The sequence below is a fragment of the Dasypus novemcinctus genome, chromosome 28 (assembly GCF_030445035.2).
Source record: "Dasypus novemcinctus isolate mDasNov1 chromosome 28, mDasNov1.1.hap2, whole genome shotgun sequence".
NCBI classification, from domain to species: Eukaryota; Metazoa; Chordata; class Mammalia; order Cingulata; family Dasypodidae; genus Dasypus; species Dasypus novemcinctus.
Genome location: NC_080700.1, coordinates 36,755,411 through 36,769,168, shown reverse-complemented (window position 1 = coordinate 36,769,168; position 13,758 = coordinate 36,755,411). Strand labels below are relative to the sequence as shown.

The 13,758-nt window shown below is 41.6% G+C and overlaps 1 protein-coding gene across 1 annotated transcript in view; it reads left to right on the top strand.

Moving 5' to 3' along the window:
• The window catches only part of SYNE1 (spectrin repeat containing nuclear envelope protein 1), a 497,459-nt gene that overhangs the window by 427,588 nt on the left and 56,113 nt on the right, over nt 1-13,758 (top strand). The window contains exons 129-130 of the mRNA XM_058289685.2: nt 2,039-2,197; nt 4,320-4,486. Of these exons, the coding sequence (XP_058145668.1) occupies nt 2,039-2,197; nt 4,320-4,486 (326 nt within the window). The remainder of the gene's footprint in view (nt 1-2,038; nt 2,198-4,319; nt 4,487-13,758) is intronic.

The following is a 13,758-nucleotide window of genomic DNA, read 5'->3' as shown; positions in this document are numbered from 1 at the left end:
GTGGTGTAGCAGTACTTATTAGCAGCAACAGTAGCATTACAAGAGGAAAAGGAGTAATAATAAAAGCAGCAGGAGTCATGGTTGAAGGAAGAGTAATGGTAGGAGTAGGAATAATTGTAGCAACAGTAGTGACAGCAGTAACAGTAGAAAGAGTAGTAGCAGGAGTAGCATGAGGAGGAGGAATAGTGGTAGTAGAAGTAGGAATAATAGCAGTGGCAGTAGCAGTAAGGGGAGTAATAGTATTAGTAGAAACAGGAGTACTAGTAAGAGTAGGAGTAGTAATAGCAGCAGTAGGAGTAGCAGGAGAGAGGGAAAAGTACTACCAGTGATCATAATAGAAGTAGGAGTAGTGGCAGTGGCAGAAAGGGGTGATAGTAGTAGTGTAATAATAGGATTAGGAGGAGGAGGATTTGGAGTAATAGTGGTAATAATAGCAGCAGTGGTAGGAGGAGTAGCAGTACTAGGAGAAGGAAGAGGAGTAATAGTAGCAGTAAAAGGAAAAGTAATAATAGCAATAGCAGTATTAGTAGTAGGCAGAGCAATAGTAGGAGTAGTAGAAGTAGCAAAGGACAAATTCCATAAGTCCCTTAAATTAGTTTCCTGCTTGTATACAATAATCATCCTACTAAATTCTGGCTCAAAGGACAGTGCTTGGCAGATAGTAGACACCGGTTTATTACAAACAATAAACATATTTTTAGTAGATTTTGGAATAGACAAAACTGATATACGAGTGAAGAAAGCGAGGCCTGGAAGAGATGAGTAACTCTCTCGGGCCGTACCACCAGTACCCGATGGAACCTGTCTTCAAATCTCGGCTGCCTGAGATACTTAATCATCATGCTCCATCACAGCCGCAATCAAAGACTCAAGCAATGCCAGGCCCATTTAACGCCATGAACAAATGCCTCAAACTGATCCAGGCTTCCTGTTCTACACGTGTAGGGTGGGGGTCCCAACCCTCGTCCCTTGAAGTCGTAGCTGCTGTTTTTCTGTTGTGTGGCCATCTCCCTGCAAATACTGTTGAGAAGGGCGTTGGCTCTGTTAGTGATCAGGTAGCTAAAATGCCTGGTCCCACCTAACCCAACTGCCCATGATTCTGCATCCATAAAACAGTGGGGAATTAGACTAGCAGACCAGGATGCCTAACCCCAGCATTGGTCCAGGTGAGATACGTAGACAGTGCACCCCATACCCTGCCACAGTCTTTAAAATTTGTTCTTTTGAGTTACTTACACTCTTCAAACACAAATCTGTCTGGGCCGGATGATAGTGGAGGAATCTTAAGTACTTCCCTGGTGATATGACTCAGTTTCCCATTTAGCCTGCTTTGTCTCAGGCTCACAGAGCAGCAAGAGGGTAGCAACTCACTCCAGGTGGGATCAGCCAGTCACAAAGGGCCGTATATTGTATCATTCCCTTGATATGAAATGTTCACAATAGGCAAATCCATAGAGACAAAAAGTAGATTAAGTGGTTGTCTAGGGCTGGGAAGAGAATGGGGCAGGGAAAAGGGGAGTGGGTGCTGGTGGGCAATGGGTTTTTATTTGGAGGTGATGAAATGTTCTAAAATTGATTGTTGTGATGGTGGCAAAATTCAGTGAATATACTAAAAACTGCAGAATTGCACATTAACTTAAATAGGTGAGTTTTATGGTGGGGGAACTGTATCGAAATAAAATTGTTACATAAGAAAAAAGAGAAAATAAATTTTTAAAAAAGAAAATGGGCAGAGAAAGAAAGGAACTTGCCCAGAGAAAACTCATTATTAAGCTGGACAACTGGAACTATGTGTGTGTTCTTCAGCTCTGGTCTCTCTAGAGTTCATGATCTCCTGGTCATTTCTAATAGCAAATCCTTTTTGGAAAACTTTGCTAGAAACCGGTACCCCTTGTTTTATGCCCCAGGAATCAGTGACCTGAGTTGATGAACAGTTGCTCCTTTAGCACACCCCACAGAGGTTGTGTGGCATTTTCGCTGGCCATGATTTCTACTCTGGTTATTTTTTTGCATTTTCTCCCATTTTCAAACTTTTCAGCTCTCTTCAAGACGGCAGCAAGTAAGTGAGCGATTGAATGAATGGGCAGTCTTCAGTGAAAAGAACAAGGAGCTTTGCGAATGGTTGACTCAGATGGAAAGCAAAGTTTCTCAAAATGGAGACATTCTCATTGAAGAAATGATCGAGAAGCTCAAGAAGGTAGGAATGAGATAAATGGCTGTGTATATTTTCATTCTTAGTGATTTTTAGGCATGTTTTGAACAGTCACAGAAGACAACCTTCCTCACAATTACTTTCCTGACAGAGGACCTCTCTATTTTAAGTTTTGTTGTTTTCTTTTAAAGAGGTACTGGGGATCGAACCTGGGACCTCATACATGGGAAGCAGGCGCACAACCACTTGAGCTACATTCCCTCCCTGGTATTTCATCTTTATAATGGAAAAGCAGCTGGTCAGAAAAAGCCAGCTTTATGAATAAAATAAACAGAATATTTTCAAATTGTGGTAAAATAGATTATCTGCTAAGACTTTTGCTACCTGTTGAAGAGGAAACGTTTGTTATTCCATGCGCACACATAGAAAAGCAAAAACTCTAAACCTAACATGCCATATTAATAACTTCATAGGTTGCCTCTTAAAATTGCAAATTCTGCAGATAAGCAATCATATATTTGATATAGTAAACTTCCCAAATGTGGGCTAAGACATTACAGAGTTCATTTTAGCATCTACTAAGGGCACTGCACTTTGCTAATTGTTCTGTGCTAGTCTTGCTTAACATACTATAGGTATGAGAGTAAAATTTGCTATAGAATATATTTTGGATAAGGGTAACTATAGTCTTGCAGATTTTCATTATGAAATTTGAGATGCATATTTTGGGCATGTGGAAGAAAAAAACTCTCTCGAACAAAATCAAATCAATTTACATTTAGAAAAACTTGGACTATGCACAGTGACCACGGTGTTATCTTATTTGGCACAATGCTAGGAGTTAATTCTTAAAACTATTAACTATATTCGTTTGTATGTAAAACAGATCACGGGATTGGAAAAAAGAAAGTCTTAGTGAACTTACTCATCATGGTGTTTCTTTTGTAAAAGAAAATAAACACCAACGCTTGATCATCTTGATGACATGGATAAAGACAATTGACGAAACGATTGAAACCAAGCTATTAGCAAATTTGGCATTAACACTCAGAAACAGTTTAATCTACAAAGAGAACCTAAGAGGATCGTTTTAACCATAAGTACTTCTTTTAGGCTTGGAGTAATTCCTTTGAAATAAATATTTTCTTTATCACATTTTTTGCATGTGGTAAAATTTCACGATTATTAATACGTGCACCCAATGTATTGGTCTTTGAATTCCATTGTGTTGAAGTAGCAGAACAGGGAAGGTGGTTGGAGTGATACAGGTAAGGAGAGCACTCAGCATTGGGATGGAATAAAATGCCCCTGGCTCTTCCCATTTCTTGGCTTAGGTAGCTGTCTTGGGAGGTGACCCTGGCAGCACTTTAACTTTGGAGGAAGAAGGTTAAAACATCCATCCCCTCGGTATACCTGTCTTCATATAGTCTTGTGGTGATACTGTATATCAGGAACATAAGCCGTAGTGTCAAGGTTGACCCTAAATATTGGAATCTCTATCACTGTGGCAGGAGAGGGAGACGATCGCAGGGGATTGGGCGTTTCCTCTCCTCATCATTTAAGGTGCGCTATTTAGTGGTCGAGCTCTTGCAGATAAATCATACAGAGCCTGTTCTCTTTAACCGAAACAGTCTTTAAGGAGAGCTGGGACAGAAATTGCCCAAATGAAGGCTTTTGGACCCATTGATTCTCTAAGAGCAATGGGCAGTATTCTTTAGAGTTCATTTGCCATGTATTTATTTGTTCTATAATGTTGCCATCCTCTAGAAGCTAGGTCTTTCAAATGAAGAAACCCATTGAAGATATCTGCACAGATAACCCAATTATCTGCTTCTTGGCAGCCATTTGTATGAGGACTGTTTCTAAGTATAATGTCAGGTTGGTGATTTGAAAAATAAAGTATAGTTTCTTGGAGTTAAATTCCTTTAGATTTTGTCTTTTGTTATCTGTGTACATTAATTGTGTTTCTCTTTAAATTTTCCTTTTAAAATGTAAAAAAAGCACCCTCCCTCCATTTCCTTTAAAAACATCTATATAAACATTCAATCCTGACTCTAGTAGGACTGAAGCAATAGAAAACTGTAATTATCATGTTTCTAGTAGAGCCAAGCTGAACGCTTTTTTAGAGTATGCTTTCTAACCTCGGTGATTGCGATTTATTATGCAGGATTATCAAGAGGAAATTGCTGTTGCCCAAGAGAACAAAATCCAGCTCCAGCAAATGGGAGAACGACTTGCTAAAGCCAGCCATGAAAGCAAAGCGTCCGAGATTGAATACAAGCTTGGGAAGGTCAGCGAACGGTGGCAGCACCTCCTTGATCTCATTGCAGCCAGGTAAAGAAGGACTCTGCTCATGGGATTGGAAGGCGTTCAGCCCCCCTTTCATTTCAGATAATCCTGCGCATCTCTCTCTCTTCCTGCACTGGCCCGCCATTTTAGCCCGCCATGATCTCTCTCTTCCTATCTTCCCATCTCGCTCTTCCCATCTCTCTTCCTGTATTCTCCCACCATCTTAGCCCACCCCCATGGTACCATGAACAAAACTTCATGGTTTCTCATAAATGGCACTTCAGTTTACTTGCAAATTATCCTTTTTATTCCATACATCTAGTGGCATTTGCATCTAGCTGAGAGTCCTAGACAAACAAAATGCATCCCCAAGAGAAAATTCCTTATGTCAGGACTTCATGGATATGAAACTTCCCCTTGGGAAGTTATGTCTAGAGAGTGCGTTTATCTGCAAGTAGCAAAAGAAATATCACCGTATTCCTACTGCATACCTGGTCAGCGTTGTGCGGGAAAGAAGCAGAGTATTGTCATTCTGCTCAGTTGGAAAAACAAGCTGCTGCATCGTACCTAGGAAGCATATATCACTTTAAATTTCTGTTTCCTAAGAGCAGGGGCAGTAAAAGGGCCAAAAGTCAAAAGGAAAAATTTGTGGAAATCTTTACTAGCACCATAAAAGTCAGATAGGTTGAACGACGCACTGTGTTATTACATCTAAAATCAGGGAATGTTTGTTGAGTACTTCCTATATGCCAGTGACCGTGCTACAGGCTTCACGTGCACCTTCCAACTCATGCTCGTTGCACCCTTTTGGGGTGAGCGTTACCGTTACCCTCATTTTACGGGCCAGGGGGCTGAGCGCAGGCTGCCCACACTCACACAGCTGAGGGGCAGAACCTGCCCCATCTGACTCCCAAGCCCTGCCCTTGACCGAGACGATCTCCAGCCTGCCAAGCTCACAGCTTTGTTTTCCCTGTTGCAGTTGGATTCAGATCCCATTATTCATTTCAACCATTTAAGATCCTTTGTCTGTGAAGTCCTTGAGCTGTGACAGTGCCTGCAAGGGACTGGCAGAGACCCAGGCCCCCAGGAGTTCACGGTGGGAACACGGACAAGGAAAGAAATCAAGTCAAACAATGTGATACGTGTTCTGACAAAGGTGCTGGAATTGAGATGGAAACGTGGTTCAGCTTAAATTACTCTCAATATTTAGACGTACATATAGGGGTTTAGAATCCCGATGCGATGTGTGACCTCATTTCTCAGCCGTTAAAATGGCCACAAAATCTTATTTCAGGAGACGAGTTTGAAGCCCCTGGTGATACAAATGCGCTCATTTTAGGGTAGTTCTGCGGTTGGTAAACAACCCTGAATTTTTTTGGTTAGACTGTGACTCATGGATTGAATTGCATTTCCACGTAGTCCGGTGAAACTAGTTAATGTTCTTTCCTAATTTTTAAAGGTTTAGTAGAATGGAGAATGTGGATGCACTGTGTCAAAGGTGTTTTAAATTTAATGTGATATCATTTAGTTGCAAGCAGGTAGCTCTAAAGTCCCATCACAGAAGCCAAAAACAAAAACAAACCAACCTACAAAAATTTCACCAGTAATAAACCTATCGCATACAAACAGAAGGCCTATTTTTTTCTTTTTATTAGAGAGGTGGTAGATTGGCAGAACAATCATGCATAAAATACAGGATTCTGGTATACCATCTTATTGTTAACACCTTGTATTGGCGTGGAACATTTGTTAGAACTGGTGAAAGTGCTTTTTTTTCATTGCACTATTAATTATAGTCTAGTTTAACTTAGGGCTCTCTGTGTAGTACAGTACTCTTGCATCACTTTGGCATTAGCGTAGACCATTCTGGGTACAAAATAGATGTGTTTTGCCTTGAGTTTTTAAACAAACTGTCACCAAGCATCAGATTTTTAGGGTAACAAAATTTACTGTTACTTTCTTAGGGTTCATTGGATAATGTTCTTGTTTGGAAATATTTTCTAGATCTGCTTTGTCCAATGTAGCAGCCACTAACTACCTGGGGAAACTTAAAAGAACTAAAATTAAAGTACAGCTTAATTCCCATCAGTCACTTGTAGCACATTTCAGGTGTTTAGTGGCTATATAAGGACAGTAGCTACTGGATTGGACATTGTAGATACAGAGCGTCTCCTTATCTCAGGAAGTTCTATGGGTCAGATCTGCTCTAGACACCATAAAAGCATTTCTGAGTCATTGTCTCTCATTAAGAATCAACACGGGGGAGTGGATGTAGCTCAAGGGGCTGAGTGCTTATTTATCATGTACAAGGTCCTGAGTTTGATCTCCATCCCTCCTAAAAACCAACCAGACAACCAAGCAGCAAAAAACCCAATTCTCATTTGGGAGTGGATGTAGCTCGGTGGTTGAGCACCTGCTTCCCATGGTATGAGGTCTTGGGTTCAATCTCTGGTATCTTCTAAAAAAATAAAGAAGAATCAACCCAAGGTTAAGAATATAGTGAAAACTAATGTAATTTATGGATGATAGTTAACAATAATGTTGTAATATTTTTGCAGCAATGGCAAAGAAGATATAGTAATTCTAAGGGACAAAAATAGGGGGTGTATTAGTTAGCCAAAGGGGTGCTGATGCAAAATACCAGAAATTGGTTGTTTTTATACAGGGTATTTATTTGGGGTAGGAGCTTACAGACACCAGGCCATAAAGCATAAGTTACTTCCCTCACCAAAGTCTATTTCCACGTGTTGGAGCAAGATGGCTGCCGACGTCTGTGAGGGTTCAGACTTCCTGGGTTCCTCCCTTCCAGGGTCTCACTTCTCTCTGGGTTCAAGGTTCCTTTCTTTCCAGGGCTTGCTTCTTCCTGGGCTCAAGGGTCCTCTTTTCCTGGGGCTGGCTTCTCTTTCCTCTGTGAGCTTACTTTGCAGGGCTCTATCATCAAACTCTGACATTGGAAACCCTCAGCTCTGTCCTTTGCCATGCCTTTTATCTATGAGCCCCACCCACCAAGGGGTGGGGACTCAACACCCTAATGACATGGCCCAATCAAAGCCCTAATCATAACTCAATCATGCCCAGGTACAGACTATATTATAAACATAATTCAATATCTATTTTTGGAATTCATAACCATATCAAACTGCTATGGGGATATAAGAAGATATGGGTTTTTTCCTTTTGGAGTCATGAAAATGTTCTAAAATTGGCTGAGATGAGGATGGCACAACTCTACAGTGAAAATGAGAGCCACTGTATGTACACTTTGAATGGATTGTACAAAACATGGGGCTGTATAACACAGAGAATCCAGTGGTAGAAGACGAACTGAGGTTAACAGACAAATACGAGAACATTCTCTCGTGAACTACAACAAATGTATTAACACTAATACAGGGTATTAATAATCGAGTAGATTGGGAAAAACATACACCAAAGGTAAGATATGGGCTACAGTTAGTAGTAATACTTTGACGACACTCTTTCATAGTTTGTGACCAATGTTTTACAACAATGCCAGGTGTTTGTGGTGGGGGATGTATGGGAGCCCAGTATGATGACATGCATGTTTGTTTTGCAAGTTCATAACTTTTACTATGCACTTATTGTTTATATATGTTCATGTATGAATGAAATACTTGAATAAAATTTTTTAAAAAGAGTCAACACAAGAAATGGCCACGGGGTGAAGAGGCATCCGTGATGTTTCCACAGAGCTGCCTTTATGGACACGGCTCTCACTTTTCAGCGCATGCTACACAAAAACACACACCCCAATCTCGGTGGCGCTCAGGACCTCCAGGATATCTGTCTTTAAGCACTAATTGTTCAATGCTCCTTGCAATAGACAATAAATTGCATAACATTTCCCTCCCTTGTGTCCAAGAAGGTCAGACTAAAGTTGTTGCTCTGTTGCGATGATTTTTTTCATCAACTGGAATGTCTAATATACGTATTCTTTTTCCCTCTACCAAACTCCCCACCCCACCCCCCAAAAAAACAGCACACTTTAGTTATTGGCTCCTTTTGTGCTGTTTAATTTTTTTTTTAATGCCAGCTTTATTGAGATAGAATTCACCCGCCATACAACTCACCCATTTAAAGTGTACAGTTCAGTGGTTTTTCGTGTATATTCATGGAGCTATGCATCCATTACCATAATCAAGTTTAGAACATTTTTATCAACCCCCAAATAACAACCCCATCGCCCGTTAGCACAGTCCTGGGCTATCCCTAATCTACTGCCTGTTGCGACAGGTTTTCGAGTCTGGATGGTTCATATAAATGGAATCATACAATTCCATTTCATACAATACGAGGCCTTTTGTGACTGGTTGTTGATTTTTTTTTGTTTGTTTTTATTATTTTTATTTATTTTTGTTGGCTTTTAATCTGTGCATTTATTATCATTCCCTTACACATTTTGGGGAAGTAAATAGAGTAAAAACAATATAATTCTAAAAATTATCAAAAGTCTGCTGAGTACAAAGTACCGTGCATGATGCTATAGGGCAAGGGTTGGCAAACTTTTTCCGGAAAGGACCGGAAAATTGCTATTTCAGGATTTGTGGGGTCCTCAGTCTCTGACACAACTACTTGGGCAGTGTGGCATGGATGAGCCGTAGTCGATGTGTAAACAGAAGAGCATGGCTGCGTTCCAGGAACACTGCATTTGCCGCAACAGGCAGCCAGCTGTCGTTTGTTGACACCTGCTAGGGGGGTATAAAGGTGGGAAAATGGTCCTTAGCCAAAGGACGTCGTGCAGCAAGATACAAATATCTCCGCCTCAAGGCCTTCTTTCTATTTTTCTCTTCCTGCTTGCTCTCAGACCCCCACCTTCTCATGGGAGAAGTTCTCCCCATGTTGGGGGCCAAAGAAAACCTGATTCTTAGAATTGATGGTGGCATTACTGTCACAGTGGTCAGTTCAGAAGGCATCTGACCAGGGTGAGTGGATCGGGGGCCTGAGTGCAGCCCTCTCCATTCTAGCTGTGTGACCTTGAGATGAGCACTTAACCTCTCTGAGCCCAGCTTCCTTGCCTCCATAGTGGAGGGGAAGGGGGAGTGTTTGTTTCTAAAAATACTTAGTTAAAATAATACTATTAATACCTGCCCTGTTCCCAATGAAACAGGTGGGAGAAAGAGTCAGGTGTATCTTAAGATGTCACATATATGTCCATTCTGTCCTTTTAGGTGGCTACTGAGTATTCTGTAATAGGAATATACATGATGTATCCAGTAATTCCTAGTTAATGGACATTGACATAGTTGAGATCTTTAACAAATAGTTTTGCCGTTATTTCTTTAAAGATCTCAAGTTTTTTGAAATGTTATTTTGTAATCAAGGAATGCAATCAACACAGTCCTTTAATCACAGCTCATATATGGTTAAAAACATGATAGAGAAGTGTTTATTTTATAAGAAGAATTTGGGAAACGGACTTTGGCCCAGTGGTTAGGGCGTCCGTCTACCATATGGGAGGTCCGCGGTTCAAACCCCGGGCCTCCTTGACCCGTGTGGAGCTGGCCATGCGCAGTGCTGATGCGCACAAGGAGTGCCGTGCCACGCAGGGGTGTCCCCCGCGTAGGGGAACCCCACACGCAAGGAGTGCGCCCGTGAGGAAAGCCGCCCAGCGTGAAAAGAAAGAGCAGCCTGCCCAGGAATGGCGCCGCCCACACTTCCCGTGCCGCTGACGACAACAGAAGCGGACAAAGAAACAAGACGCAGCAAATAGACACCAAGAACAGACAACCAGGGGAGGGGGTGGAATTAAATAAATAAATAAATCATTAAAAAAAAAATAAAATAAAATAAGAAGAATTTGCAGTGACCTATCTTTAAATAGCAGGATGTGAAAAATAATTTGATTTAGAACCAAATTTACTGGACTCTATTTTTCATATAGAAGCAGGTTTCTTTCTTTTATGAGGAAAATGTGTTGCCCACCTATGTTCTGTTTTAAAAGCGACCAACTCACATGACCAGAACTGAATCCTGTCTTCCATTTCAACTGCCATTCATTGCATCAGCCTTTTGAAAGAAGGTAGCACAGGGGAGTGGCTGTAGCTCCGTGGTTGATCCCCTGCCTTGCATGTACAGGGTCCCAGGTTCAGTCCTGGGTACTTAAAAAAAAAATGAAAAAAAGAAATCTATTCAGGACTTGGAGTTGTCCTTGGTGGTGCTGCAGGGACAGATGCCGGACATTGTGTGTCCTGCCATGGCCCCCTGGGTGGACTGTGGGAGAGTGTGGGCTATGGTGTGGACACAACTTCTCACACTCAAGGCAGCCACAAGACCATTGACCATGAGGTGCAGCGGTGCTCAGAGATGTATTCACCAAATGCAATGAATGTCTCATGATGATGGAGGAGGTTGTTATGGGGGGAGGAGTGGGAAGAGGGGGGTGGGGAGTATATGGGGACCTCATTTTTTTTTAATGTAACATTTAAAAGAAAATAAAGAAGAAGGAAGAAAGAAATCTAATGCTCAGGAGTTACTTAGCACATCTTCCCTTACTTATGGATTTATTTTCTTAGAGGTTGTTATTATATATGCATTAATTCAAGAAGAATTCAAAGCACCCTGGGTAGTCCCCCTTTCAAAAATTACCTGTCACTAATAATCCAGGTGCTTATTTTCTTTAAAAATATAAATTGTGAAATGACTATATGTTTAGGGCAGAAAATCTGCAAGCTCTTGAAATACATAAGATGTAAAAAAAAAAAAAAAAAGAGCTATCTGAAATCCCACCAAGCAAATTGATATTTGTTTATTATCTTAAAATGGACATGTAATTTCCATCGCCTTCTGTCACTACTTTGTACAAGATGAAGGTTTTGAATATGTCAGGAGAAAAATAATGCTTGTCCCCTCATTATTTTTTTCCCCTCAAATGATCTGCTCAAAGGTAAAGACCGAGTACCTTCCGCAGACAAACTGTCCCATCCCACCTTCCCGGGCAGCCGCTCCCACTCCTCCTCGCACCATTTAACTGAAGATGAAAAAGAAGGGTGCTCCTTCCTCTGCTTCAATTTGTTGTCGATGTGGGGGATTTCTTTGCTTATAATCATTGGGGTGATTTTTCTTTTTCAAGCCTCCTTTCCAACTTGCCAGACCCCCCCTGCAAGAGAAGGTACCGGTCCTTCCAGAAGCCTGCTGCTGGCATTATTTTCATTATTTCATTTCATTCTATTTTATTTTATTTCATTTCATTTTCTTTTATTTATTTTATTTCTTTTTATTTTTTTTTATTTTATTTCATTTCATTTCATTTCATTTTTTATTTCATCTTGTTTTTCTTTTTTATTTCATCTGTTTTTTTCCACCAGCATTATTTTTAATGCCCTTCTTTGCACCTGCAGCCCCCCCCCCACCCCCCACCCCCCGGCAGCTTACGCTGAGCCTCCCCCCTCCTGACCCTCGTGGCCTACATTCCAGGAGCTCAGGCCTGGCACATGGCGATGAATGTAGGTTTTATTTAGCAACATGACCACTTGTCTGCTCAGTGTCATGTTATCCGGCAGAGCCTCCTAACATTTGTCCAGAGCCAGCCTTCTCGTCCTCCTTCACACTGTCGAGGGGGACCCCCTGTCCCCATGCGGGTCCTGGCCCTTCGCGCCCCGCGGAGCCACCCTCTTGCCAGCGGGAGCTGCATGGTGGCGGCCAAGGACCTGTGCGTGCCGAGGATGGCAGAGGACGGCTGCGCGGACGCAGAGCTCCCAGACTGCAACTGCGATGTCAGCAGGCAGGCACCTCCTCGGGTTCCCCCGTCGGGCATAGCTGTCGCGTTACGTGGGGGGCCTGGGTTGGTCGGTGGGAGCTTGACTCCGTCGTCGTTTCGTGCCAGTGTGAAGTGGAGATGCTTGGGGTTAGGAGACGGCTGGCCGGAAACTCCTGAGAGCTGTTTGCTGAATGGTTTCCTTGTTCCCCGTCCTGGGCATGGAAAGGTTGATGGGCTTTATTAGAGCTCGGGATTCCACTTGTCCCCGGACTGGGTGTGTCATGCAAGGGATACGGCCACAGCAGAAAGGCTGACCCACAGGAAGGCGATGCAGGGAAAAATATCTGGTTAGTCCATCATCTGCTATTTAAAGGACAGGCTTCTGATGAAACTGAACTTCAGCCTCAGCCAGTTCACAACTTGGGAGCCGAAAACTTTGCCTTTCTTCAAGAAAATTTCTGCTCGTATTTGCAGGGACCTGGAAGAGTTCTTCTTCCTGGGTGTGTGGGAAAGTTGTTTTTGTTGGTGATGGGCGATGAAGTTTGATCGCTGACTGGTGTCAAGCTTTTAAAACGTATATGCAAAATGTGCACATTTTTGTGACATAGTAATTTAGTGTATTGTGCATGTATTTATTTTGTGATTTCTTTTTAGTTAGAATAACAGTATGGGAGGAATTTTCATTTTTATGTTTCGGTAGTCCTCTTTTTTTTTTTTAACTGCATTGTCCCTCAAATTCCTATAGCTGAATAACATTTACTAATGGTATTTTTGGTTCTATTGTATTTAGAATTTGAATTTTTTAAATTGAGCTACTAAATTCTTTGCAGAAAACTAGTGAACCTTATATGTATGTATTATATATATATACACACATACACATTGTATGTGTAGATGTATATATGAATAGGTACATATATTTGTGTGAGACTGTTAGGCTGGACAACAGAATTTAATAGTAGAGGCTCTTCTAGGAAGGTCAGTTGCCTATGACACATTAGACTCTGAAAGGAGAACCATAAGCCGTGAGGACTTAAGATTTATCAGCCTTGCTAAACTTATCCAGACATGTGATGTCTGTAGCATGTATTTTGAATTAGAATCCTAGCTGCTACCAAAAGGAACGCTACTCACCCTTCTTTCAGTGGTCGAGGAATAAAAATATTGTGACACTTTAACCCACAGATGTCTGTGAAAGAAATAATGGGGGAGGTGTGGCAGGAAACACAGGGCATTTTGATCTGTCTTTGAAAGAATAATCCCTGTCCTGCAAATATCAAGTTTAATAAGCTCATGAAAAATGTATGTGGCTCAATCACCCACTTCCCCGAGCACGCATCTTCTCCCCCCAACACACTCAGAATACACTTTACTCTTTGTAGTAAAATATGCTTTTTAAAAAATGAGTAAGGAGAACCACTTACATATCCACCCCCATTGACATTACTAGGCTTACCCATTAGTTTGCAAGAGGAACTCCTCCCTAATGGACGATATGAGCAAGCATTTCCATGTCACGATGCCCTTGACATACTGCCCACTAGCTGCTCCCACTATTGGAATGTGGTCAGCGTTATACAAGATTACTGAATCCTGATTT